The sequence below is a fragment of the Carex rostrata genome, chromosome 32 (genome assembly GCF_964058835.1).
Source record: "Carex rostrata chromosome 32, lpCarRost1.2, whole genome shotgun sequence".
NCBI classification, from domain to species: domain Eukaryota; kingdom Viridiplantae; phylum Streptophyta; class Magnoliopsida; order Poales; family Cyperaceae; genus Carex; species Carex rostrata.
The window spans coordinates 1386264-1414181 of NC_135949.1; the positions used below are offsets into that span (position 1 = coordinate 1386264).

At 36.6% G+C, this 27918-nt stretch overlaps 6 protein-coding genes and 1 pseudogene across 7 annotated transcripts; 4 read left to right on the forward strand and 3 right to left on the reverse strand.

Annotated features, from left to right (window-relative positions):
• Nucleotides 1–24: 24 nt before the first annotated feature.
• On the reverse strand, nt 25–2216 carry LOC144548002 (Nucleic acid-binding, OB-fold-like protein). Its single transcript, XM_078296691.1, has 7 exons — nt 1992–2216; nt 1807–1881; nt 1569–1657; nt 1373–1457; nt 1154–1235; nt 910–1033; nt 25–218 (listed from the first exon to the last, which is right to left on the reverse strand). Exons 1-6 carry the CDS (start codon nt 2178–2180, stop codon nt 945–947), a joined length of 609 nt encoding a protein of 202 aa, XP_078152817.1. The 5' UTR covers nt 2181–2216; the 3' UTR covers nt 25–218; nt 910–944.
• A 1065-nt stretch (nt 2217–3281) lies between these two features.
• LOC144547703 (large ribosomal subunit protein eL21z/eL21y) lies at nt 3282–4769 on the forward strand. Its single transcript, XM_078296407.1, has 2 exons — nt 3282–3605; nt 4318–4769. The coding sequence occupies exons 1-2, from the start codon at nt 3369–3371 to the stop codon at nt 4573–4575; spliced, it is 495 nt and encodes a 164-aa protein (XP_078152533.1). The 5' UTR covers nt 3282–3368; the 3' UTR covers nt 4576–4769.
• A 1174-nt stretch (nt 4770–5943) lies between these two features.
• On the forward strand, nt 5944–9764 carry LOC144547970 (glutamate receptor 2.2-like). Its single transcript, XM_078296656.1, has 5 exons — nt 5944–6268; nt 6425–7692; nt 7863–8184; nt 8702–9066; nt 9319–9764. The coding sequence occupies exons 1-5, from the start codon at nt 6031–6033 to the stop codon at nt 9685–9687; spliced, it is 2562 nt and encodes an 853-aa protein (XP_078152782.1). The 5' UTR covers nt 5944–6030; the 3' UTR covers nt 9688–9764.
• Nucleotides 9765–10876: 1112 nt separating this feature from the next.
• On the reverse strand, nt 10877–11524 carry LOC144547771 (receptor-like serine/threonine-protein kinase ALE2). Its single transcript, XM_078296466.1, has one exon. It carries the CDS (start codon nt 11522–11524, stop codon nt 10877–10879), a length of 648 nt encoding a protein of 215 aa, XP_078152592.1.
• A 330-nt stretch (nt 11525–11854) lies between these two features.
• Nucleotides 11855–13250, forward strand: LOC144547772 (large ribosomal subunit protein eL21z/eL21y pseudogene; annotated as a pseudogene). The gene is made up of 2 exons (XR_013509148.1): nt 11855–12058; nt 12792–13250. The product of XR_013509148.1 is annotated as a large ribosomal subunit protein eL21z/eL21y pseudogene (transcript).
• A 1360-nt stretch (nt 13251–14610) lies between these two features.
• Nucleotides 14611–18062, forward strand: LOC144547701 (glutamate receptor 2.7-like). The gene is made up of 5 exons (XM_078296405.1): nt 14611–14981; nt 15113–16383; nt 16505–16826; nt 16936–17300; nt 17520–18062. The coding sequence occupies exons 1-5, from the start codon at nt 14744–14746 to the stop codon at nt 17883–17885; spliced, it is 2562 nt and encodes an 853-aa protein (XP_078152531.1). The 5' UTR covers nt 14611–14743; the 3' UTR covers nt 17886–18062.
• Nucleotides 18063–18530: 468 nt separating this feature from the next.
• On the reverse strand, nt 18531–24665 carry ALE2 (Protein kinase superfamily protein). Its single transcript, XM_078296406.1, has 8 exons — nt 24162–24665; nt 23160–23303; nt 22985–23071; nt 22051–22437; nt 21317–21598; nt 20497–20886; nt 19962–20202; nt 18531–19504 (listed from the first exon to the last, which is right to left on the reverse strand). The coding sequence occupies exons 1-8, from the start codon at nt 24217–24219 to the stop codon at nt 18835–18837; spliced, it is 2259 nt and encodes a 752-aa protein (XP_078152532.1). The 5' UTR covers nt 24220–24665; the 3' UTR covers nt 18531–18834.
• Between the last annotated feature and the right edge of the window lie 3253 nt (nt 24666–27918).

A 27918-nucleotide genomic window follows, 5' to 3' on the forward strand; every position in this document is an offset into this window, starting at 1 on the left:
AAAAAAAAAATAACAACAAAGATGTACGGCCGAAAAAAGGCTTCTAATTAAGATAGTAAGATATTGTCTAATACAAGACAACAACAGTTACAAATATAAGTAAGAAGCCATCCTCTCTGATACAAAAATCATGACTCAAAAGTCACAAAGGTAAATCTTTGAGCATGTGAGAGCACTCCAAGCTTGCCGAGTCAAAAGGGTAGTACATCAGAATATTTCTGCAAAAAAACAGCCAATAGCCACATAATAAGTCAGCAAAACAAGCTTGCAATTACCAGAACATCAAATATTTCTGCATAAATGCATATTTTTCTTGGATCCAAAAACACTTGGTCTACATCAGAACAACAAATGAACACAGAAAGGCATTATTTGTTGAGTAGAACTAGGGTGTTCTTAAGTTCACCAAGCCTCTTGGTAGGCTTGGTGAACACTAATCTAAAACCCATCGAGTCGGTTTCAAACGATGAATCCGAACTGTTGAAAACCGCCTACCTTACGAGTGATGTAACATGTAAAAAAATTAATTTTGAAATTAATTTTGCAGAGAGTCAAGTGGTCAAAAAAGGTTCAAAAAATAAATGCATTAAAATTAATTTATTAACCTTCTAATTTTAACCGCTTGACTTTATATTAAATTAATTTGAATGTTTAAAATTTTCACATGTAGACACATCACTCCTAAGGTAGGCGGATTTCAACGGTTCGGATTCGTCATTTGAAGCCGATTCGATAGGTTTTAGACTTGAGTTCACCAAAGAGCTAGATGAACTTAAGAACGCCCTAGTTTTACTCTTATTTGTTAATGAATATTGAACAGTTTTAAAAGCTCACATGAACTAATGAGATACATGTGAAAACATCAAACAACACTGGACTACAAAGTTATAATATTAAAAATTCACATACCTGGTTTTTAAATTCCAACTTCCTAATGAAGGAAATTAATCAACCTTAGCTACCTTCCTCTGCTCTATTTGTCCTGTCAGTGGGCACTGCATCTCTGTCCAACTGATAGGCACCATTGTACCACCTAACACAATAATTAAATAGATAACAACATATAAGCATAGATCAATGGATAACAAACAAACATATAATCTTTTCTTTTCAAACTTTTTTCTCATCCAGTAACTGTAATCATTCTTATTACCAGAAATGCTCTGGGCAGAGACAACTCCAAGTTCATTCTTGGCCGTAGAAAGGTAATATGCTCTTGCATCACCCAGAGATAGCTTAATACAATAGTCAAGTCCAGCAATTCTTCTCAAAATCATCCAATTGAAATTGTTCGTAATATAAAAAATGTCAACAGTAATTGCAAAACCACGAAAATGGACAAAAATAATGTCAAAGTTTTCTGTAAGGATACAACCAGAGCTCTGACAATATCACCGGGCCGAAAAGACTGGTACATGTCTACCTTGTCAATTTCAGTTGCACGTACATCTTGTTGCCTAGCATAATACCAAAATTTATAAATTAAACAAACCATTGTGTGATTTTCATAAGCAAAGAAGCCATGACATAACTTGAAAACAAGAAGGTTACCAAATGGGTTAGTGTACCTTATAATGCCAGAGAATTTTTCCTTCACTGCTTTGGAATCAACACACATTATATCAACTGATGCGTTCCTTGCCATTACTTTTGTTACCTGTGAGCAAACATTGAGATTTCAGCACCAGTATTTACCAGAAAAAGTTTCCAGTTCCAACCACATCAACAAATAAACACTACTTCATATACTATTTTATTGCTTCAATTAAAAACACAACTCAAAAGGAGAGATCAAGAAGTGCTTACACGAGCAATGACAATCGATCCAGGCTGAGGAACCGCGCCATGAGCTTTATGCCCCACGACCTCTATAGTCGATCTCTGTAAACGACGCAAAATCGCACTTAAACGGAGTCGCATAAACCCAAACCCCTAAACCCTAAACCTCACACACAATGAAAAGCAAAAAGAAAAGGAAATCGAGCACTGACATTATCGGAGGATCCAGGAGAAGGAGGTGTGATTTTGCGCCGCCCGGTGAGGGAAGCGAGAACGGAGCGACCGTTGCTGACATAAGCACCCTTTCCGGCGACGAACTGACTCGCTTCGCCTAGAAACTCTCCCGGAGTGACCAACTCATCCGCTTCTTCTCCGGCGCCGTCTATCATCATCCCTACCATGTCAGTAGCGGCGCGTTGAGACTTGAGTTTGGTGTTTATGTGTTGTAAGAATGTATCGAGGGAATGTGGGGAGGGTGTGTATCCTCTGAGGTATTTCATACTATGCGTGACCCACGTGTCCGGTGTCTATTCGGGGATAGAACGGGGGCCAGTATTGTTTGAGGTTCGAGATTCGTGCAGAATGTATTTGAACGGTTTAGAGTTTTCTAAAATCACGTAAAATATGAGATATCTCAGAGGATGTGAATTATGTGTTCGGAACTGATTTGGTTTTTAGTTTCTAGTGTCTAATAACCCGGATTCATAAACAAGTTGCCACTATGAGTTTATAAAAAAAAAAAAAAAAAAAAATAGAGGAGTTAATAATAACATTAACGGAGGTTAAATTTTTCTATTTTTTATGTCTTTATAATATCTCTAATTTTCATTTTAAATTTATATGTCAAAATATAACAGTTAGAAATAATATATATTGTTTTTTCTATATGCACGTATGATATTATTATTTTTCGATTTCGTCTTTTTATGAACTAATGAGTTAAAAAATCAATGTTCATAAATTATTCACATCATGTATTTTTGCAAGTTTTTGATACCAATCAAAATAATGTCGAGATGTCATCATATTTTATGTATTAAGAAAATAATATGTATAATATCCTGAGAATTTTATTTTAACATTTGAAGTTTTAAATTTTAAGTTATTACAGTTTTAAATATAAAGACATAACTAAGACAGAGAAGATAATAGAGGTAATAGTGATATGATTAACATAATTTTAATTCGAAATAGAACTAGTTTCATGCGGTATTCACTATTCCTATTTTTGAAAAAAATTCAAAGGGTACTTAAAATATTAATCACAAACATTTTGATGAAAAAAAATGCTTTCTGGGACTATAGTTAGATTTTTTTTTTTTTTTTTAACTTTAGCATAGTATTTTATTAATAAACTATAGTTAGAAGAGTTCAATCTTGTGCACAGCCTTATACTGGTTTCATTAAAGCCCAATAAGGCCCAACGAATAAAAGCCCGTTTATGGCCCGGATATACAAACAAATCCGAAACAGGGGCAATCTGGTCCTTTCACAAAAACCACACCTCAATAAGGTCATTCATTCCTCTCGATTCCAAACCCTAGCCGCAGCACCCAGCCAAAGAGAAACCCTACACTTAGAGCGCCACCATGCCAGCTGGACACGGTCTGAGGTGCCGCACGAGGGATTCCTTCTCTCGTCCGTTTAGGAAGAAGGGGTACATCGCTCTCACCACCTACCTTCGCACATACAAGATCGGCGACTATGTCGACATCAAGGTAAATGGTGCTGTGCACAAGGGTATGCCTCACAAGTTCTACCATGGCCGCACTGGTCGCGTCTGGAATGTCACCAAGCGCGCCATCGGTGTTGAGATCAACAAACAGGTAATAGCCATGGCCGCACTGTTCTTTTTCGTTTTCAAAGTTTTTTTTGTCTTTGGCTTACAGGTTAGGTACTGTCGTTTATAGAATGATGTAGATCGAATCTAGTCATTGACAATTGTCGATATTGAGGCTTGTATAATGTTGGTACTAGATTATAAATATAGGTGAAAATGTAGAACAGGTTAGAAGGCTTGTATAATGTTGATCTCTCATTTTCATGGCATGCTTGAGGGTGGAATGAAGGATATTGTTGGTTTAAATTGGTGTTCCCGTTTTCAATTCTATGGAGATTTTCAATTTGGTACTAAATCTCTGGATACAATTACGTGTCACAAGACCTGTTTAATGTATTTTATTTGGTTTTAGTTGTAATATTTTTTTGGTTATCAGAGCTGTATTTTACTTTTATATCACTGTGATATTGGCATCTGAAAATATTGACGGGGTTTACTAAACCAGAGATAGTGTTTTAATGTATGAAGTGTATAGTTTTGCGGTTCTTTGTATCCCCCCTCCCACAAAAAATGCAGATGGTAGCCCAACCAAGTACTATTTAGTATGGTGCAAATTAGACCTTTAGCTCGTCAACAAAATGAATTTTTTTAGATATTTGTTGACATGTCTGATGAATCAAAACTCCTAAGTTGCCTATATTGTCCTACATAAGTACCCAAAAATTGAGTATAATTTTTTTTTCTACATAACAAAACAGGTGAGAAACAAGATTTTGAAGAAGAGGATCCACGTGCGGGTGGAGCATGTGATGCCATCTCGGTGCAACGAGGAATTCAAGCTGAGGAAGAAGAAGAATGATGAGCTGAAGTCAGCAGCCAAGGCACGTGGTGAGATCATCTCCACCAAGCGCAAGCCTGAGGGACCCAAACCCGGGTTCATGGTGGAGGGCCATACCTTGGAAACCGTCACACCCATCCCGTATGATGTGGTGAACGACCTCAAGGGAGGTTACTGAGCTCCTCTCTTTGTTTTAGGTTTTGTGGAGTCGGTGATTAATTACTTAAAAGAGGGAGACTTTCTAGTGTTTTTGGATATTTTGGTAGGTTCGAGTTTAAGATATGGTTGTTATAATTTTGACATGTTTTGTTCATGTTATGTGGTTGTTAGAATTGAGTGTTGAGATCAATCTATTCTCTTTGAATTATCAAATGATTCCATTGTTAGCTTTACAATTGTGCGGCATGAACCACTTCCTGGTGTGGATCTCACTACGTGTCCCAGGCATAATTTTGATCCAAAAGACTGAAACGCTATTTCTTAGTGTTGAATCTTTCCAAGTTTGGTAGCAGTCATAGTCACAAGATTCGCGAATTAAATTCGAATAATTTGTTTTTTTGTGATGTTGAATGGAACGCTGAAATATTCGGTTGACCGAACTTTAACCGAATTAAATCTGAATAATTCGTGAATTTTACAAGTTTTTTTCAAAACAATACTCTTTGGTTTTTTTTTTTCTATTGCAGTACTGAGATATGAATTATTTCTAAATCGCAAATTTTTAACCTCGTCAGATTGAATCCGAATAATTCATTTATCACTATGGATTGCATGTGTAATTTGGAGTCCGCATGCTCTGCATTATTGCACCGTTTGAGTTTTAGCTCTGAACCGTCCGATAATCCGGTCTATGACAAGAATGCATGGGGTCCTTTAATATTCATGTTGATTTAAATCGGACGGACCAGATCTAAATTCAAAATTTGAGTGAACAGGTTTAATGTAAGATCATCTAGATCGAAATGTGCCCATCACAACTTCGACTAAATGACACTTCAACTTCCCTTTGCAATATTTCATCCAAAGCAAACCTAAGTTACTACACAAATTAATGCATTTTTATTTGACTTCTTGAGCAAAAAGTGGACTATTTGACTTTTCCTGAGTAGTCTCTTGAAATGTAAACTATTCATCCCTAATTCCTGAAGTCTCGAAGCTTGACATATCTGAGGAAAAGCCCTGACCCATTCTTCTTCTCATACAAACAACCAATTAATACTGGCAGGAGATGTTGACATACAGTTTTGTCCATACTTAATTTTCCACTACACAAATTACCTAGTCATAGTAGTCGACTAGTATACGATCTTAATTGGTTGTTAATTTGACTGACTGGTTCTTGTAATTTTCTTAATTTTTCCATTCTTAATTTTCCACTACACAAATTACCTAGTCATAGTATTCAAAATCAACAGTCCATTTCTTAATTTGACTGACTGGTTCTTGTAATTTTCTGAGAAATTATGCTCAGCCTCTAGCTCCTCAAAACAGAATCCATGATTTTAATTGTCAAGGGCATATTTTTAAAATTATCTCTTATAAATTATCAAGTATAGCTACTAAGTCTCCTTGTTGATCTTACACCAATTCAGTAACTAATTAATCACTACATTGTAAGTTCAATCTCTGAAAAATGGGACCAAGTAAGTGTCCATTTTTCCTCTTCCTCTTGCTTTTGGTAGCTTTGGTTGTTAGAAGAACAGTGCTTGGTCTTTCGATCGGAGCGGTCTTGGATACCAACTCCAGGATTGGGAGGGAGCAAAAGATTGCAATCGAGGTTGCGACAAGAAGGTTCAACGCCTCGTCTCAGCCCGTTCTCCTTACCATTTCTGAACTCAAAAGCACCGATACTCTACAAGCGAGTTATGATGGTAAATAGTCGTGAAATCTTAAGCTTTCTTAAAGTAGTTGTTACTTAAGGTTCTACTTAAAATATAATTTTGGTTATCATATCATATCAATTAATGTTTGGGTACTGCTCTTTGGGTTATAAGGGTTATGACTTGTGAGCTTTTGTTGCATTACAGCTCAATTTTTAATTCAACAAGGAGCAGAAGTGATGGTATCAACAGCGACATGGCCACAAGTACTTTCCATCTCAGGCATCAGCAAAGGAACAAACATCCCCACCGTCTCGCTAACACCATCTACTGTTTTACCGACACCTTTGTTGGTTCAGATGTCATATTCAGATAATGCTCTGGTTAAGTGTTTGGCTAGATTTGTTGCATCCTACAACTGGCGACGAGTAATTATAGTGTATGAAGATGATGATTATGGAACTGTATCAGGCACCTCACTACTACTTGCACTTGAGCTGCAGAAAGTCGGGATCCAGCTCGACTATTCTGCAGTGTTCCCACCCATGGACTCCATTTCAGATAAAAAAAGCATTGTTCGAGCGGAACTGAATCGAATGGGCAAACATCTTTCAACCGTTTACATCGTCCTTAGAAGCTCTGAGAATCTCACGGTAACTCTGTTTCAAGAGGCAACAGCATTGGGCATGATGGAGCAAGGTTCATCGTGGATATGCGGCCCTGATGTAGCGACTCTCCTTGATTCAACCCTCAACTCTTCCTTTATCTTGAACCACATGCAAGGTGTAATAGCTTTCAAGCCATACGTCAATCAATCCACAAGCGAGTACACCATGTTCTATTCTGATTTCCAGAAAGCTTTTAAAGATGAGTATGAGAAGATTGGCGAGATGGACTTCAGTCCCGGAGTATTTGCTGCACGAGCATATGATGCGGTACAAGCAATTACTTTAGCTGCAAATAAAACCAAGGTAAATAACAAATCTTTGGTGGATAACTTGCTCTCGATCAATTTCACGGGGTTAAGTGGAAATGTTTGGCCAATTATCGGGAATGTAGAAGAGGCTGGTGATTATTCGGCTTTCCGAGTAGTTAATGTAGTTGGCAAGAGTTATAAAGAAATTGGATTTTGGTTAGATGGGTTCGGATTTTATAAAAACGAGTCACAGCTGAATTCACAGGGATCAACATTATTACAACTGAATGTTGTTTTTTGGCCCGGAGAAACACAAATAACCCCTGGGGGATTGAAGAGACTGAAAATAGGAGTACCAGAAAAGCCAAGATGGGATGGATTTGTCGAAGTGAAATATGATAATGGAACAAGAAATTTGAAATCAGTCCATGGATTTTGCATCGATGTGTTCACTGCAGCCATAAACCGGTCGAACTCCCACATCCTGTTTGAGTTTGTTCCTTTTAAGATTGGAGACAATTTTACCTATGATTCTCTTGTCGAACAAGTATACTTGAAGGTATCTCATGCCACTCATTTTCTTAATTTATCATATAATTATCATGCTTGATTGTATTTACGCTGTTCATCTTGGTATGTAATACTGTGTTTTATTTGAACTTTTAATCGTGTTCATTAAGTGTAATATATACATAAGATTTGAGAAAAAAGTTGTTTATATTCACACAGAATATTGATATTGCCGTTGGTGACCTGACAACAACAAGTTTTCGATCAGAGAAGGTATCATTCACGAAGTCATTTGTAACATCGGGCTTTGCAATGATTATTCCAATGAAGCACGACAATGTCAGCATGATGCTAACGAAACCATTCACCCCCTTACTCTGGATTACCATCTTTACCTTGTTGTTCTACAACTTTGGTGCTGTTTGGTACCTCGAGCGGAATCACAAGAAGGCCGATGAAGATTTCCATGGCCCGTGGTACAGGCAGCTCAGCGCGACATTTTGGATAATCGGCAATACTATCTTCCAGAACTACGGTGACAGTGAGTGCTATTCCACCTAAATTTACTTCATGTTATATTGTATATTCAGGAGAGTAGAACTAGGTGTTCTTAAGTTCACTAAGCCCCTTGGTGAACTCAAGTCTAAAACCCATCAAATCGGCTTTAAATGATGAATCCGAACCGTTGAAACCCACCTACCTTACGAGTGATGCGTCTACATTTGAAAATTTTAAACATTCAAATTAATTTAGTATAAAGTCAAGTAGTCAAAAAAGTTCAAAAAATGAATGCATTAAAATTAATTTATTAATTTTCTAATTTTGACCGATTGACTTTATATTAAATTAATTTGAATGTTTAAAATTTTCACATGTAGACGCATAACTCGTAAGGTAAGCAGGTTTCAATGGTTCGGATTCGTCATTTAAAGCCTGATTTAACGGTTGAGTTCACCAAGGAGCTTGCTTTACAAAATGTTCAACTTTCGATATGATATATCCAACAATTGTCAAACTGCTACAATTTGTATATAAATATATGTATACTTCTAAAACAGAGGTCGGCAATTTCTATACGAAGACTCTGATCATTTCATGGCTGTTGGTTGTTTTAATTGTGAGCAATTGCTTCACCGCAAATTTGAGCTCAATTCTCGTGACGGAGAAGATTAAGCCAGTCGTAGATAAATCGATAGCTGGGTGTTCTAAATCTTCATTTCTCATCAGTTATCTCGAAAACGTGCTCAATTATAAAGCTGAAAATATTGTGCGGATGAGAGGCCCAGACGATTATCTAGTTGCATTTCAAAAAAAAACTATAACAGTTGCATACCTTGAGTCGCCCTATGTTCGAGTTTTTTTATCAAAGCACAATGACTATGCTGTCTATGGAGAAACACAGATGCTCTCAGGTTTTGCTTTTGTAAGTACATATGTTCTTTTTGTTTTATCAGTTTTTAATTTGTTTGTTGTCTTGCAACGAACATCATCGATCCTGAACAGAATCAGTTTTTATTAGGCTTAAATTTTGAGTGTGAAAACTGTATCATAAAAGTATTTAAATCATTTCTAGATAGATTGAATCAGTACCAAAATAATTGGATTAAATAATGTATCCATGCAGAGTCAAATGTCAGGAGATGTCCTAATTTTCTTACATATAATTATTGATTAGGCTCTACAGAAAGGTGATCCGATGACAGCTGATCTTTCGAAAGCAATACTGACATTAGCAGAAGATGGCACCATCAAGCAACTAGAGAGCAAATGGTTTGATGTTTCCTTGTCTAATTTTGGGACCGCAACGAACAGTACTGTAGAGCGGCAGAGCTTGGGACTTGATGTGTTTTGGAGCCTTTTTGTCTTCAGCTTTGGAGTCTCATTGATTATTTTGGCAATTTTTGTGATTCAAAACCGTGCAACTACATGTAAAAAAAAGAAAGAGAAAAAAAAGGTTGCTTCATGTTTGGAAGAGGGTGAGATAGTTCCAGTTTCTCAAATTGAAGAAGAGCCTGTCAGGCTTGATGTGCACAATATGCCATAGCGATTGAAGGTGCTACGTATAGATAATATTTGTATTCATATGTGCACACATCTTTGATTTTCTTTTTTTCTTTTGTTTGATGACCTCACAAACTGGCCAGTGTAAAAAAGTAGTAGTATTGTACCAATTTTCTATTTGTTAAAAGGAAACGGTACCATACCGAAAGTTGTACCAATTTTGTATATATCGAAAGTTGAACCATTTTCTTACCTTGATGTATTATTTTCTTTTGGTGAAACCACAATGGTGACATTACCACCTTCAAGTTTAATCTTTTCTTCTTTTAGATTATTGGAACTGATGGCACTGTTAGGGATTTAACGAAACAGCAAAAGGAGCAAGGATATTTGATTTGCAAAGATTATCTTATAAGTATTCTGAAATTTCTTAGAAAGGACCATTTTAACCTTCCCCTCCAATCCAAAACTGGAAAATCGCTTATCTTCCCTGTCGTAATAAATATATCCTTGGTTTTGGACTCTATCATCAATGGCAACCCTCAGGGGTAGAGGAATAATAAAAGGTGTGTATTTGTTTGCCTCCGATCTACCAGCAAATCTTAGTATATTTTTTAGTGGCTAACTGTGCATCTGTGCCTGGCATTCCAATGGATAACGGATATCAATGTTTTAGCCACCTTTGATCTTAAGCTAACAACAGTGCTCTCAACTCAGACTTGCTGTGGTATATAATATTCTATATTGAATCATGCAAACATAGCTACTTCAGGTAAATATTTTGAAATGAACTGGAACAAGATGTAATATTATTTTACATTGCAATCACTGTGTACCAACTCAGAAGAAAGGAAAGGGGAAAAAGGGCAAAAATACTGCTTGAAAATTAGCAACACAAGAATCAAACATGGAAAAGAATCCACCTAGTCAATGCTATTAAGCCATTTATCATCACGGCACAAGAGGCATGTGCCGAATATCCTCTAAAATAATCCTGAATTACAGATCAGATGCATGAGAAATGAATCATAAAATTGCAAAAAAAAAATTAGACGACCAACACCACCCCCAACATTACCAAAGGGTAGATGGTGGCAAACCAAACTATATCAAAAACACATTACACAGCAGACCCATAACACCCCTACTGACCTGTACAGCTAAGAAAGAAAAAAAGAAATCGGTAACAACAGCAACAAAGTCAATTTGACTTGACCAACACTAAAACTCAACTAAAGCCCAATATCCCTTGATTGTGCTTTTGGTAGACATGCATGCTCACTAAGACTCCCTCTCAATCTATAAAAAGATGCAAACCTCTTTTTTTTGGTCCTTAACGGACCGGATCTATTATTCATTGACTCAACCCGATTGCCACCTATGGAGGCTGCTGAGTGGGGTCTCTCCAACATCCCCTCCATTCCACCTGAGCTATAATCCATGGTAATAAATGGGGAATTATGACCATTCCACCAACCTCCTTCAGAGAACTCACCCCGACTACAGTCATAATCAGCATTAGAAGAAGACTCTCTGTGGCTATACAAATCGTCACACGCTTCATCCACATCATTGTACACGAGCTTTAAAGCTTGTACAACCTCACCCATGAAGGATCGTTGAGATGGCTCAATGTGCACGCACATTGAGGCAATGGATTCCACCTTTGCGACATTGTCAAAGTCATAGTTGCCGTGCAAAGCTGGATCTACGAGTTTTTCTAGACCTTCACGGGTTCCAAGTAGGGGACGAGCCCACGTGACCAGGTTTTCCGGGCCTTGAGATTGTGACATGTAAACAGGTTTACGCCCAGATAAGAGCTCCAGGAGAACTACACCATAGCTGTAAACATCACTCTTTACAAGGAGGTGTCCCGTCATTGCATATTCTGGGGCCTCATAGCTGTATTATTGTAGAAGGCAGTGATTAAGTATATAATAGGTCAAAATTAAAGGCAAAACTGCAATTTGGTCAATCTCATGTCTGCTAATGCTATTCCAAATACTTGTGGTTTTCTTTAGTGTGGTTATTAGCTAGAACTTGACATTTGCTTGGTACAGATGCATTAGAAAGTAAAGTATATTTAACTGACCAACCTAACCAATTCAGTATTGGACCCCCATGATTACCATCCTTGGATATGAGTATCAACCAAGCACCAATGATGGTTTAAGTAAATAATAAATGACAAAGATAACACAAGACATGCAATGCAGCAATACAAACAAGAGTTTAGGAAGAAGGGGTACATCGCTCTCACCACCTACCTCCGCACATATAAGATCGGAGACTATGTCGACATCAAGGTAAATGGTGCTGTGCACAAGGGTATGCCTCACAAGTTCTACCATGGCCACACTGGTCACATCTGGAATGTCACCAAGCGCGCCATCGGTGTTGAGATAAACAAACAGGTAATAGCCATGGCCGCACTGTTCTTATTCTTTTTCAAAGTTTGTTTTTGTCTTTGGCTTACAGGTTAGGTACTGTCATTTATAGAATGATGTAGATCGAATTTAGTAATTGAGAATTGTCGATATGGAGGCTTGTATAATGTTGGTACTAGATTATAAATATAGGTGAAAATGTAGAACAGGTTAGAAGGCTTGTATAATGTTGATATCTCATTTTCATGATATGCTTGCGGTTGAAAAGAAGGATATTGTTGGTTTAAATTGGTGTTCCTGTTTTCAATTCCATGGAGATTTTCAATTTGGTACTAAATCTCTGGATAAAATTACGTGTCACAAGACCTGTTTAATGTATTTTATTTGGTTAAAGTTGTAATATTTTTTTGGTTATCAGAGCTGTATTTTACTTGTATATCACTGTGATATTGGCATCTGAAAATACTGACGGGGTTTACTAAACCAGAGATAGTGTTTTAATGTATGAAGTGTATAGTTTTGGGGTTCTTTGTAACCCCCTTCCCACAAAAAATGCAGATGGTAGCCCAACCAAGTAATTAGTATGGTGCAAATTAGACCTCCCTCTTTAACTCATTAACAAAATGAATTTTTTTAGATATTTGTTGACATGTCTGATGAATCAAAATTCTCAAGTTGATTCTGCATCTTTAGTTGCCTATATTGTTCTACATAAGTACCCAAAAATTGAATATAACTTTTTTTCTACATAACAAAACAGGTGCGAAACAAGATTTTGAAGAAGAGGATCCACGTGCGGGTGGAGCACGTGATGCCATCTCGGTGCAACGAGGAATTCAAGCTGAGGAAGAAGAAGAATGACGAGCTGAAGTCGGCAGCCAAGGCACGTGGTGAGATCATCTCCACCAAGCGCAAGCCTGAGGGACCCAAACCCGGGTTCATGGTGGAGGGCCATACCTTGGAAACTGTCACACCCATCCCGTATGATGTGGTGAACGACCTCAAGGGAGGTTACTGAGCACCTCTCTTTGTTTTAGGTTTTGTGGAGTCAGTGATTAATTACTTTGATAAAAGAGGGAGACTTTCTAGTGTTTTTGGATATTTTGGTAGGTTTAAGTTTAAGATATGGTTCTTGTTATAATTTTGACATGTTTTGTTCATGTTATGTGGTTGTTAGAATTGAGTGTTGAGATCAATCTATTCTCTTTGAATTATCAAATGATTCCATTGTTAGCTTTACAATGGTGTGAGATGAACCATTCCCTGGTGCAGATTTCATTAGTGTCCTATCACAACTGGTTTAATCTAAGATCGTCTAAATTTAAATTGCCCATCACAACTGTGACTTGGTTTGAAATGGCTCTGCTGTCAAGCTGCCTCTACAATAAATGGGAAATAAATCTGCTGTTATTACAAAGGAATAACAAGTTTTTCCTTGTTATTCTGATCCCAACTGTTGATTTCTGTTGAGATTTGTGCAAATAATAACTTTATTTGAGATTCGTGCAAAAACTTTTAACTGTTAGGATCGGAATTTGGGAATAACAGCAGATTTATTTCCAACAAGTGACATTTCAAAGTTTTGTTGTTTTCATTTTTGCTGTAGGATAATATATCACATCATTACAAACAAACAAAAAATGGAATTGTTTAACCCTTAAAGATGAAACGAAGATTTTTTTTAAAAAAAAAAAAATTAAACTGATATAGAACTTGAAATTGGCATATGCACATTAAAAAAATTAGAAACATTATATATTGTTAATTTTTTTTGACAAATAATAAATTTTACAAAAATAATATACAAAAGTATTGAATAAATTTGCAATCGAAAGCTTTTATCATGTATATTTTGCACGCAAAAATTACAAATGAAAATTGATAATTTTGAGTGTCAGAACTCAGAGGAAATAAAAACAGTATTACAAGACTTTAAAAAAAAAATGCAAAGAATCCAAAACCTTGCGTGATGGTTGGGGTTAATACCGAGATCCATTATGTGAATGGTAGAAATTCACACGTTGATTTTTTTTTTTTGTGACATTTTTTATTCTTTTATAATATGGGTTATGAAAAATAAATATGATCTTTGAGTTGGTTTTGCACAAAAGTAGACTATTTTGTAATTTTGTAATAAATGCATTTGTATATTTGACTTCTTAAGTAGAAAATGGACTATTTGACTTTTCCTGAGCAGTGTCAAAGATGTTGACAACCCCATGAGATTTTTTCTCTTCAACTCTGAGACTGTTGAAAAGTAAAGTATTCATCCCTAATTCCTGAACAGTCTCAAAACTTGACATATCTGAGGAAAAGCCCTCCAATCTTCTTTCTTTTCATACTAACAACCAACTAATATTATATTGGCAGTATTAATTCCAGATTCCTTCAAGTCAACAGTCCATTTCTTGATTTGACTGACTTGTTCCTGTAATTTTCTGGGAAATTATGCTCCTCCAAGTCGATGGTTTTGTTTTTTAGAGAAATTGCTTTGCATTTTTCAAAATCCAGATGGCATGGTCAAAACAGAATCCATGATTTTAATTGTCAAGGGCATATTTTTAAAATTATCTTTGTGCTTTATAGTCAACACGTTTTAATTAATTAATTACCTCTTATAAATCATGAAGTATAGCTACTAAGTCTCCTTGTTGATCTTACACCAATTCAGTAACCAATTAATCACTACATTGTAAGTTCAATCTCTGAAAAATGGGACCAAGTAAGTGTCCATTTTTCCTCTTCCTCTTGCTTTTGGTAGCTTTGGTTGTTAGAAGTACAGTCCTTGGTCTTTCGATCGGAGCGGTCTTGGATACTAACTCCAGGATTGGGAGGGAGCAAAAGATTGCAATCGAGGTTGCGACAAGAAGGTTCAACGCCTCGTCTCAGCCCATTCTCCTTACCATTTCTGAACTCAAAAGCACCGATACTCTACAAGCCAGTTATGATGGTAAAATAGTCGTGAAATCTTAAGCTTTCTTAAAGTAGTTGTTACTTAAGGTTTTATCATATCAATTAATGTTTGGGTACTGTTCTTTGGATTACAAGGCTTATGACTTATGAGTTTTTGTTGCATTGCAGCTCAGTTTTTAATTCAACAAGGAGCAGAAGTGATGGTATCAACAGCAACATGGCCACAAGTACTTGCCATCTCAGGCATCAGCAAAGGAACAAACATCCCCGCCATCTCGCTAACACCATCTACTGTTTTACCGACACCTTTGTTGGTTCAGATGTCATATTCAGATAATGCTCTGGTTAAGTGTTTGGCTAGATTTGTTGCATCCTACAACTGGCGACGAGTAATTATAGTGTATGAAGATGATGATTATGGAACTGTATCAGGCACCTCATTACTACTTACGCTTGAGCTGCAGAAAGTCGGAATCCAGCTCGACTATTCTGCAGTGTTCCCACCCATGGACTCCATTTCGGATAAAAAAAGCATTGTTCGAGCGGAACTGAATCGAATGAGCAAACATCTTTCAACCGTTTACATCGTCCTTAGAAGCTCTGAGAATCTCACGGTAACTCTGTTTCAAGAGGCAACGGCATTGGGCATGATGGAGCAAGGTTCATCGTGGATATGCGGCCCTGATGTAGCTACTCTCCTTGATTCAACCCTCAGCTCTTCCTTTATCTTGAACCACATGCAAGGTGTAATAGCTGTCAAGCCATACGTCAATCAATCCACGAGCGAGTACACCATGTTCTATTCTGATTTCCAGAAAGCTTTTAAAGATGAGTATGAGAAGATTGGCGAGATGGTCTTCAGTCCCGGAGTATTTGCTGCACGAGCATATGATGCGGTACAAGCAATTACTTTAGCTGCAAATAAAACCAGGGTAAATAACAAATCTTTGGTGGATAACTTGCTCTCGATCAATTTCACGGGGTTAAGTGGAAATGTTTGGCCAATTATCGGGAATGTAGAAGTGGCCGGTGATTATTCGGCTTTCCGAGTAATTAATGTAGTTGGGAAGAGTTATAAAGAAATTGGACTTTGGTTAGATGGGTTCGGATTTTATAACAACGAGTCACAGCTGAATTCACAGGGATCAACATTATTACAACAACTGGATGTTGTTTTTTGGCCCGGAGGAACACGAAAAACCCCCGGGGGATTGAAGAGACTGAAAATAGGAGTACCAGAAAAATCGATATGGGATGGATATGTCAAAGTGGAATATGATAATAGAACGGGAAATTTGAAATCAGTCAGCGGATTTTGCATCGATGTGTTCACTGCAGCTGTAAACCGGTTGAACTCCCTCATCCTGTTTGAGTTTGTTCCTTTTAAGCTTGAAGGCAATTTTACCTATGATTATCTTGTCGAGCAAGTATACTTGAAGGTATCTCATCCCACTCATTTTCTTAATTATCATGCTAGATTGTTTTTACACTTTTAATCATGTTCATTAAGTGTAATATATACACAAGATTTGAGAAAAAAAGTTGTTTATATTCACACAGAATATTGATATTGCCGTTGGTGACCTGACAACAACAAGTTTTCGATCCGAGAAGGTATCATTCACGCAGTCATTTGTAACATCGGGCCTTGCCATGATTATTCCAATGAAGCACGACAATGTCAGCATGATGCTAACGAAACCATTCACCCCTTTACTCTGGATTACCATGTTTACCTTGCTGTTCTACAACTTTGGTGCTATTTGGTACCTCGAGCGGAATCACAAGAAGGCCGATGAAGATTTCCATGGCCCGTGGTACAGGCAGCTCGGTGCGACATTTTGGATAATCGGAAATACTATCTTCCAGAACCACGGTGACAGTAAGTGTTATTCCACGAAAATTTGCTTCCTGTTATACAGTATATTCAGGAGATAAATAGGTTTCTCTACATTGCTTTTATGATATATCTGACATTACTTCTAAAACAGAGGTCGGCAATTTCTATACGAAGACTGTGATCATTTCATGGCTGTTGGTTGTCTTAATTGTGAGCAATTGCTTCACCGCAAATTTGAGCTCAATTCTTGTGACTGAGAAGCTTAAGCCAGTCGTAGATAAATCAATAGCTGGGTGTGCTGGATCTTCATTTCTCATCAGTTATCTCGAAAACGTGCTCAATTATAAACCTGAAAACATTGTGCGGATGAGAGGCCCAGACGATTATCTAGTTGCATTTCAAAAAAAAACTATAACAGTTGCATACCTTGAGTCGCCGTATGTTCGAGTTTTTTTATCAAAGCACAATGACTATGCTGTCTATGGAGAAACACACATGCTCTCAGGTTTTGCTTTTGTAAGTACATATGTTCTTTTTGTTTTATCAGTTTTTAATTTGTTTGTTGTCTTGCAACGAACATCATCGATCCTGAACAGAATCAGTTTTTATTGGGCTTAAATTTTGAGTGTGAAAACTGTATCATAAAAGTATTTAAATCATTTGTAGAGAGATTGATCAGTACCAAAATAATTGGATTAAATTGTCCTAATTTTCTTACATATTATTATTGATTAGGCTCTACAGAAAGGTGATCCAATTACAGCTGATTTTTCGAAAGAAATACTGGCATTAGCACAAGATGGCACCATCAAGCAACTAGAGAGCAAATGGTTTAATGTTTCCTTGTCTAATTTTGGGACCACAACGAACAGTGTAGAGCGGCAGAGCTTGGGACTTGATGTGTTTTGGAGTCTCTTTGTCTTTAGCTTTGGAGCCTCATTGATTATTTTGGCAATTTTTGTGATTCAAAACCGTGCAACTACTCGTAAGAAAATGAAAGAGCAAAAAAAGGTTGCTCCAAGTTTGGTAGAGGAAGAAATAGTTCCAGTTTCTCGAATTGAAGAAGAGTATGTCAGGCTTGATGTGCACAATATACCATAGCGATTGAAGGTGCTACATGTAGATAATATTTGTATTCATATATGCACACATCTTTGATTTTCTTTCTTTCTTTTGTTTGATGACCCCACAAACTGGCTAGTAAAGTAAAAAAGTACCGTTGTACCAATTTTCTATTTGTTACAAGGAAACAGTACCATATCGAAAGTTGTACCATTTTGTATATATGAAATACGTCATTTCGTGACAAAGATGCAAAGTTAGCCGTTATCCATTCGAGTGCCAGGCACAAAGATGCAAAGTTAGCCACTAAAAAATATACTAAGATTTGCTGGTAGATTGGAGGCAAACAAATGGATAACAGATCAATGTTTGCGGGTAGATTTGCTGGTAGATCTGTGCCTGGCACTCCAATGGATAACAGATATCAATGTTTTACCCACCTTTGATCTTATGCTAACAACAGTGCTATCAAGTCAGACTTGCTGTGGTATATAATATTCTATATTGAATCACGTAAACATAGCTACTTCAGAATATTTGAAATGAACTGGAACAAGATGTAATATTATTTTACATTTCAATCACTGTGTACCAACTCAGAAGAAAGGAAAATGGAAAAAGAGAGCAAATTACTGCTTGAAAATTAGCAACACAAGAATCAAACAAGGAAAAGAATCCACCTAGTCAATGCTATTAAGCCATTTATCATCACGGCACAAGAGGCATGTGCCAAATATCCTCTAAAATAATCCTGAATTACAGATCAGATGCATGAGAAATGAACCATAAAATTGCAAAAAAAAAATTAGACGACCAACACCACCCCCAACATTACCAAAGGGTAGATGATGGCAAACCAAACTATACCAAAAACACATTACACAGCAGACCCATAACACCCCTACTGACCTGTACAGCTAAGAAAGAAAAAAAGAAATCGTAACAACAGCAACAAAGTCAATTTGACTTGACCAACACTAAAACTCAACTAAAGCCCAATATCCCTTGATTGTGCTTTTGGTAGACATGCATGCTCACTAAGACTCCCTCTCAATCTATAAAAAGACGCAAACCTCTTTTTTTTGGTCCTTAACGGACCGGATCTATTATTCATTGACTCAACCCGATTGCCACCTATGGAGGCTGCTGAGTGGGGTCTCTCCAACATCCCCTCCATTCCACCTGAGCTATAATCCATAGTAATAAATGGGGAATTATGACCATTCCACCAACCTCCTTCAGAGAACTCACCCCGACTACAGTCATAATCAGCATTAGAAGAAGACTCTCTGTGGCTGTACAAATCGTCACACGCTTCATCCACATCATTGTACACGAGCTTCAAAGCTTGTACAACCTCACCCATGAAGGGTCGTTGAGATGGCTCGATGTGCACGCACATTGAGGCGATGGATGCCACCTTTGCGACATTGTCGAAGTCATAGTTCCCGTGCAAAGCTGGGTCTACAAGTTTTTCTAGACTTTCACGGGTTCCAAGTAGGGGACGAGCCCACGTGACCAGGTTTTCCGGGCCTTGAGATTGTGACATGTAAACAGGTTTACGCCCTGATAAGAGCTCCAGGAGAACTACACCATAGCTGTAAACATCACTCTTTACAAGGAGGTGTCCCGTCATTGCATATTCTGGGGCCACATAGCTGTATTACGGTAGAAGGCAAAAATTATGAATATGCCAAGTCAAAAGTAAAGGGAAGACTGCAATTTGTCAATCTCATGTCTGCTAATGCTATCCAAATACTTGTGTTTTTCTTCAGTGGTTATTAGCTGGAACTTGACATGTGCTCCACAACCAATCTTACTTGACATTTGCTTGGTACTGATGCATTAGAAAGTATATTTAACTAAACAACCTAACCAATTCAGTATTGGACCCCCATGATTACCATCCTTGGATATGAGTATCAACCAAACACCAATGATAGTAAATAATAAATGACAAAGATAACACAAGACATGCAATGCAGCAATACAAACAAGAGTTGATAATTACAGTACATAACCAGTACTTGCCATAACCATCCAGTATGCAACTATGCAAATCTTATAAATTTAAAGAAGCAAAGTATGGAAGACTGAGGAGAGAAGAAAACATACCCAAAAGTGCCCATAACACGGGTGGAAATATGGTCGAGGCCTTCTGTTGCCTCCCTGGCAAGGCCAAAATCAGTGACCTTCGGGGTGAAATCCTCCTCCAAGAGGATGTTGCTCGCCTTGAAATCGCGGTGTATTACACGTGGATTTGCATCCTCGTGGAGGTATGCAAGCCCTCTCGCAGCACCTAAGGCCACTTTCATCCTTATGTCCCAGTTTAATACCCCTTTATGCTTATCAACCCCTGCTTGATACATTCCAGTATGAAGTTTTGGTTCATGGATAGTGTACTTATGGGAAGTGTTGTAGTACCATTATTGGATCTCATTTTTTTGTCTGTGGGCCAATGTGCTGGTGGATGAATCTAAAGGTATGATATGTTCAGGCCACAAGAAGTACAAAATGGAGGTTGAAACTACTACAAGAATGGTCATTTAAATTAAACGAGATAGATGTAAAGTTGTAAACATTACTGACCGAAACAATAACAGAACTTTATGTGGGTATAGACATAGATTACTCAAATGATAACACGTACCGTGGAGATGAGACTCCACACTTCCATTGCGCACCACCTCATACACCAAGCACCTCTTATTCCCTTCGATGCATATTCCAATCAACTTCACAAGATTCTTGTGGTGCAATCGGCTGAGCATTTCCACTTCAGCAATGAACTCACGGTCCCCACTCCTATCCTCCCTAGTAAGAAGCTTCACTGCAACTTCAGTCCCTGACTCCAGGGTTCCCTGATAGACCCGTCCGAACCCACCTTCGCCCAGAACCCGTTTGGAGCTGAAGCCTTCGGTGGCCTTGCTGAGTTCATCCAGGGAGAATGCTTTTACTGATGGGGGATATGTTGCCATTGCTGAGGCAGCTGAGACAGAGGAACTTCCAATACTAGTGGACAGTGTTGATGGCCTCATTCCTAACACATTATGATATAAATCTAATCAGCATCATCTCTTTATTGAGTTACTAGAAAATAAAATGATACAATAGGGTTTTCATACAAAGAATTAACTAAAACATGCACTTCTGCAACTGAGCCTCCTAAAACAAAATTTCTTCTATCAGCCATCTGATATGTACTTTTCCATTAGCCCTAATTAGCTGAAGCCTAATTTATTTATCCTGAACTTCTCTAATTGTTATTGTATACAGACCACTGTTTCATTTGTTTCTAGCAAATACTATTGGAAATTAGAAATAGGTTTTATTTTCTAAAAAAAAATCAAGCTGGCAATTACTGAAATCCTTCAATCTCCCGTTCATTTCCACTCTAACTTACTATATAAAGGTCAAATTGTTCAACTACAAAATTCCAGTCACTGAAAACTGTAATAGGTTGTTCTTACCAGATCTTTTGGTGGGAGGCATTGTAGTTGCAGGGCCTACAGAACCTCTCCCAAGTTGTCTGAGATTGCGCCACCTCAGCACGAAAACGACCACACCAATGCTGACTAACAGAAGCAAGCATGAAGAAACTATTATCACGGCAATTATCCATGTGTTCAGTTTCTGGGATTTGGAAGTATCCCCAACGTCTGCTGTAAGTGGCCTCTGGTTAATGCCTCTGCTGCTGGTGGGACCCGCTCCTATGGATGGCTCTGATAAACTTGGTGGAGATGATGGAAGTCCTGTCATGACAAAAATAGATGTTATCCTGAGGAATCCATATGCATTATTTCCACAAGTTCATTTACATCTAAGCTTCCTTTAATCTGATATAATATTAGATTAGCACTTTGAAACCTATCAAAAATAGGTCTCCAATTTATTTGTAGCTTGTAAAATATTCAATTGTTAAATTAAGCTACACTATCACATTACCCACTCCAACAGACACATCAATCATTACTATGCTGAATGAATCATTTGTGAGGATAACAGTACCAGAATATGCTGGGTAAAATTTTGTGTTGACATCATAAACAACAATCTTTGCTCAAAATATGCACAATCATATTAAGAAACAATTCAAGATAATATATCACTATATATTCTTACAAAACAACTGAAGAAACCTGAACAAGTGCACAACATATCTCTCCAGAATACCAGAAAAATGGCAAGGATTAAAAAGACATACCTGGGTACTCAACCGAAGCCACTGCATAATCCCCAAAAACAGAAGAAGAAATGGAAACCCGCTTCTGCCAAACCCTATCATAGATCAACAATGCCGTAGTGTCATCAAATTTCTCCCTTAAAGGCACCAAGTAAATAGTGACTCTTGTTTTCTGTTGGTTGTCAACACTTGGCACAGCGGCCATAATTTTGACCTGGCTCTGTTTCAGGAAGGTTCCAGAAGCAACCTCAACCTCCAGCTCGGCAATATGCATGAATAGAAGGTATGGCGCCACATCAAGGTCCATCGTGACTTTCATTGGGAAGACACAACCACAGGGAGAGCCAATTGGGGTCGCTGTTAGGGGCTCTGAACATATGATTTCATCACAACCGGCTGGGGAGGAAACTGAAATTTTATTAAATTAAATGCAGATAATTAGGACAAAAAAATAAGAATAAAGCATACCGAAATTACCCCTGACATACCATTTCTCTCTCAATACACTTCATTTTTGGTCTAGTATCTTCTTCACTCATCATGGTCAATATGCATGTTAAAATATTGTATAGAGTTTGGGATGTGGCTGGAATTTTCTATTCTTGCAGTCAGCATCTATTCAAAGATACTTCTGGCATGCAACTCAAGCAGTTTCATCTAGTTTACCTAAAAATGGAAATATCGCATGTATATGAAGCATCAGACGTGCTTCTCAAAACATGCAACATCTAAAATTAACTTTTTCTAAAAGTTAAGTTTGATTGTTAAGGGTTTTGCCAGGGGTTAGCATCTGGGAGTTAACTCCGATTGTTAAAGGCTTTGCAAGGGATCAGAATGTGGATGTTAACTTTGATCGTTCAAAGTTTTGCAAGGAAGCAGGTAACTCACATTATTTAAGAAGGGTATACAATTTCCAATTCTAAACACTCAAATGAAAAAATATCTATCTTCAGACCTTGAGGGGGAGGAAAAGGAGTATCAGCGTGAGGAGGTACTCTTTTATGGTGCTTTGGCTGAGGATGAGGAGGATTCGTGGCAAAACCTAAAGAGGAGATTGCCAAGCCATTATAAAGATTATTCCATGAAAAAAGTGAAAGGAAGAATGATGTTTTGCAAGGCATCTGAAATACCAGGAGAAGCTGGTGGTTGTGAAATTGGAGAAAACTGTGGTGCAATTGTTGGTGCAGAAGGAGCTGCTTTAGGTGGCCACAATGGGCTTGAAGCTGCAAATGGTGCACTGGAGGGACTTGAAGCTTGGAAAAAAGGTATCCTCGCTGAAAATTAAACAAAATTAAATATTTAGGTGTGTAAATAGCCAGAATAATTTGTGGTAATTGCAAATGCACTCATATGTATCTGTGCTATCTCTTCGTGTCTGTGTGCATGTGTGTGTGTGTCACAGAAAGAGGCATGACTAAAGATAGATAACAAGAGAATGCCATGATCAACCAAATGTTATTACCATAATCTGCACAACAGAACAGTATTTTAATATTTAATTTCTACATCATCAAATTATACCCTGCAAAATGCAACTAATCATTTATCAAGCCTGGGATCAAGACAAGGCATTCATTATATTTGTTGATTAAAACTGTATTAGCTCAATTAGTGCCATTCCAATTTTCAAATTAAGTAATGGATAAAGCAGATTAGGTCTTTGTAGTTAGTAAACATCACAAGTCTCTTTGCCAATAGGAATTGCCGCTTCAGCAACATCACCTCTCAGGTACACACCAACTGGATACAAGATGAGCTTTTCCCTAATGATTGAAACAGACTTACTAGAATTGCATATGTGCAAAAACTGCATCCCGATCAAGTAGAATTAAGTTGATCAGCTCTTCAAGAATCAATGTAGTGAGATCTCTTAATTATGAATCGGCCATATTTTACTTTACTGATTCTATTCTCTCAAGAAAAATCTAAAATTAGAGAAATTAGTAAAAGGACGTGGAAATTGTATATAAAATTCAGTCTCTATAAAAGCCTTTCTGGTAAAAACAATCATATCATATTTTTATGCAATGCTCGGTTAGTATATTCACACAGATCCCAAAAAAACTCCAATTCACACGGATACCGCTTCTAGATTGGAAATTCAGATAATACAAGAGAGAAACAAGTAGTACCTAAGCAAAGAGAGCTCAAATGAAGAACCGTAAAAAGAGTGACAGCAACTCCGCTCATCTTGCAAGTTCAAATTCAAGCAAATCGCAAAGAAACCATCACAAGAACCACCGATCGAGCTCCATCTACCTCGGAATTGGACAATCAGACTCGCACACCACCCCTCCCGTGCCACATTGTAACGCCAGGTGAAACCCTAGATCCAACGGCGTACCAAAACAGGAAACTCTCTCTTCCTTTCTTCCCAGAATAAGCTCGGTTCATGCGCAAGCGGTGAGAAAGAAAGAGAGAGAGGAATGTACTGGAGACGAGAGACTAGATTGAATTTTTACTTCTTCTCTCTTAGCTTCGGTTTAGAGATCTCCCTCTCTGTCGCTCACTGTACCTCTCTCTCTCTCTCTCTCTCTCTCTCTCTACGCCTCGTTCGCTCGCTCGCTCAGGGACAGTTTTAATTCGTGTGTGCATTTATTGCGTCTCTAATTGTGGGTTTAGAGAGTGTGTTAAGCTTCAGGGGTTTCTCTCTGTTTTACATTTCTTTATTTGTTTCAAATCCCGAAGAGGGAAACTATGCGTTTTACAACCTCCGGTAATCGTAAAATGGAGACATCCATTGATGATGTTTTCTGTTGTATTAAGAGAAACTTTACAGGTGACAGTGATGAATGACTGGAGATGATTATTACTGAGCCAGTGTTAAACTAACGGGATGATTGCGTGGTGTCTGGTTAATTGGTTTTCTGTGGTGCTGGAAACCTGGATGGCTGGATAGGTAGACTTTTGGCATCACTGCCTGTATTTGTTATATATAATTTTGTCTCTTTTGTTACTTCTGTATTTGTTTTACTTTTTCCATATATATGAGTTTCTTCTTTTTCTGGTGTTCTTTTTCCATGTATGATTGGTGTTAGATCGAACCGAATTAGCCAAACCAAAATTTTAATTTGGTTTCAAAAATAGAACCAAACCAAATCGATTTAGCATTGTAACCGAATCGAATCGAACCAAAGTTTTATTTTGGTTTACTCAGTTCAAACCGAAACATATTATTTTTTTATTTAAAGCAATTGATTTATAATAAACCGAAGTATATTAAGAAATAAATCAGAATATTAAGAAATAAACTGAGATATTAAGAAAAAAACATAAGTATTTAAAGCAATTGATTAAGAAATAAACCGAGACAGTCTGGATCAAATTCATAATATATAAAAGTTCGATCGGTTCGGTTATTTTGGTTTTAAAAAACTTCAAACCGAACCGAACCGAAGTTATAATTTCATTTTAAAAACTAGACCGAACCAAACCATTAAACCGAAAAAAATGGAACCATTTGATCCAAACTAATTCAGTTCGATTCAAAACCGAATAAACCGGACCAAATGAACACCCCTATGTATGATTTACAATAGGTAACTTCAAATTTATCTCGCAAATTTGAAGTTCAAAATCTTATCATACTAACTTTAATTATTTTTAAATCTTTTTTTATATTTTTTTCAAATTTTTGAAAAATGGACCTAAAATAGTACTAAGCAAGAATATTTGCATATCAAATATGACCATCCTTTAAAAATCCAAAAAAAAATTTAAAAAAGTTATCAAAATAGTTAAATTTAATATCTTACAAAATTTTAATAATACACATAGAGAGTTAGAGACTCTTTATTCGACCATTTGAAATGATTTCAAATATCCTTCTAATATAAATTGTCAACAACATATCTCTTTGACATATTATACTAAATTTGATTTATATGTGTATATTTTTCCAAAAAAAATTTAGAATAATTATATCGTTCACTTCACTCCTGTTCTCTCATTTATTCTCACACACTCTCTCTCAATATTACCTTCCTTAACTGTCATTTATCCCCGCATTAAATACTGTCATTTAATAACAATTCTCTCATTAATTACACTGTTCTCTAATAACAATCCCAGCATTAATTATACTGTCCTTTAATAACAATCACCGCTAATAAATATTTATCTGTTTATTGATGTTCAAGAAATTTATCATTATCTCTGACATGATGATATTTTGATTTAATTAAACATTGCTTACTAACAAGTTCAAAAACAAAGTTCAAAAAAGTATTTATCATTGTTTCTGACAAGTATTTATCATTAATTATGAGAAGTATTTATCGTTGTCTCTGACATGATGATACATTGATTTGATTAAATATCACTTATTGACAAGTTCAAAAAAGTATTTATCATTATTTTTGACAAATATTTATCACTATATCTGAGAAATATTTATCCATGTAACATAAAATATTCATCTAATCTATTTAAGTCACAGATGTTAAACTGAAAGTTGCAAATTAATTTTTATCAACTTTAAATTGCAATTTTCAGTAAAATATATATATGTCAAAGACAATGATAAATACTTTATATTACATGGATAAATATTTTATGTTATAAGGATAAATATTTCTCAGATATAATTACAATTTCTAGTAAAATACATGTACGTCAAAGACAATGATAAATACTTCTCAGATATAATGATAAATACTTTTTTGAACTTTGTTCTTGAACTTGTCAATAAGTAATGTTTAATGAAATCAAAGTATTATCATGTCAGGGGCAATGATAAATACTTCTGAGACATAATGATAAATACTTGTCAGAACAATGGTAAATACATTATTGCACATCAATAAACAGATAAATAATTGTTAGCGGGGATTGTTATTAAAAGACAGTATAATTAATGCGAGGATTGTTACTAGAAGACAGTATAATTAATGCGATGGTTGCTATTAAAATGGCAATATAATTAATGCGGAGATTGTTATTAAATGATAGTAATAAATGTGGGGATAAGTGAAAATTCTTAGTGGAATTAATGGGAGGATAAAAAACAGTTAAAGAAGTTAATTTAGAAAAAAAGAGTGAAGAAATAAATGAAGAAACAAAAATGAGAAAAATAATATAATTATTCTATTCCATTTTAACCAAATTCTTGATGTTTTCTTTTTATCTATCCATTGAGCATTCACTGGGAACTGGAGAGGTAAGATGCATCGGAGCGCGTGTACGTCCATTTTGGACCCTACCTCGTCCCAGTGCTTGTTTCAGTGTGGCATTCAAGTACATTTATCTGTGTAGTGAGTCGTCTTTAAACATTTATTTCTTAGCAAGCGAATCTCCCTAACACGGAATTAAAAAAAATAAAAGCCACAGAGGATCCCATACGGTGTTTCCGACTTGGACATCCTGTTCTGTTTTGTAGCATTATTATATGGAGCTGTCAGTTTCCAATAATTTTTTAATGCAACTAAGTGATATAAAATTCTTTTTAATTAAAAACTGGGTTATCATTTATCATAGTACAGCTTTTGTTTGGTGTGTGTCTAATTTGGTCAAAAGGAGACCGTTGAAGCAAATCAAGATGACAAGGCCAGGTTCAATTCTTGTTAGTGGGCGAATTAATGAAGCGGTGATTAATGAACCCGATCCAATAGTGAGGTTCTTTTCAATTTTTAACAGCTGCAATTTTTTAAGAAGTCTCGTTAGTATGATATTGGTGTTACATAACACTAACTTTAAAATTGTCTGAATAGACTTCAAACGACTAATTTAAACCGTTCAAATAAATTTACTTTATAAGTGATGCGTTTACATGCAATTTTTTATATTTTTGAGTTAATTTAGTATCAAATCAAGCGGTAAAAATATTGAAAAATGAATGTATTAAAATTAACTTCAAAACTCACACATTTGACTGCTTGAGTTGATACCAAA

Bases quoted from the DNA above. Each gene is read 5' to 3' on its own strand.
- LOC144547970 (XM_078296656.1), top strand. From the start codon at position 6,031: ATGGGACCAAGTAAGTGTCCATTTTTCCTCTTCCTCTTGCTTTTGGTA. The intron at 6,269-6,424 runs GTAAATAGTCGT...GTTGCATTACAG, and splicing joins TCTACAAGCGAGTTATGATG to CTCAATTTTTAATTCAACAA. The intron at 8,185-8,701 runs GTGAGTGCTATT...CTTCTAAAACAG, and splicing joins CTTCCAGAACTACGGTGACA to AGGTCGGCAATTTCTATACG.
- ALE2 (XM_078296406.1), bottom strand. From the start codon at position 24,219: ATGAGCGGAGTTGCTGTCACTCTTTTTACGGTTCTTCATTTGAGCTCT. The intron at 20,203-20,496 runs GTACGTGTTATC...TGTATCAAGCAG, and splicing joins TGTGGAGTCTCATCTCCACG to GGGTTGATAAGCATAAAGGG. The intron at 19,505-19,961 runs GTATGTTTTCTT...ACCGTAATACAG, and splicing joins CGTGTTATGGGCACTTTTGG to CTATGTGGCCCCAGAATATG.
- LOC144547701 (XM_078296405.1), top strand. From the start codon at position 14,744: ATGGGACCAAGTAAGTGTCCATTTTTCCTCTTCCTCTTGCTTTTGGTA. The intron at 14,982-15,112 runs GTAAAATAGTCG...GTTGCATTGCAG, and splicing joins TCTACAAGCCAGTTATGATG to CTCAGTTTTTAATTCAACAA. The intron at 16,384-16,504 runs GTATCTCATCCC...ATATTCACACAG, and splicing joins TCGAGCAAGTATACTTGAAG to AATATTGATATTGCCGTTGG.
- LOC144548002 (XM_078296691.1), bottom strand. From the start codon at position 2,180: ATGGTAGGGATGATGATAGACGGCGCCGGAGAAGAAGCGGATGAGTTG. The intron at 1,236-1,372 runs GTATCCTTACAG...TATTGTATTAAG, and splicing joins ATATTGTCAGAGCTCTGGTT to CTATCTCTGGGTGATGCAAG. The intron at 1,034-1,153 runs GTAATAAGAATG...TTATTGTGTTAG, and splicing joins CTCTGCCCAGAGCATTTCTG to GTGGTACAATGGTGCCTATC.
- LOC144547703 (XM_078296407.1), top strand. From the start codon at position 3,369: ATGCCAGCTGGACACGGTCTGAGGTGCCGCACGAGGGATTCCTTCTCT. The intron at 3,606-4,317 runs GTAATAGCCATG...ATAACAAAACAG, and splicing joins GTGTTGAGATCAACAAACAG to GTGAGAAACAAGATTTTGAA.
- LOC144547771 (XM_078296466.1), bottom strand. From the start codon at position 11,524: ATGACGGGACACCTCCTTGTAAAGAGTGATGTTTACAGCTATGGTGTA.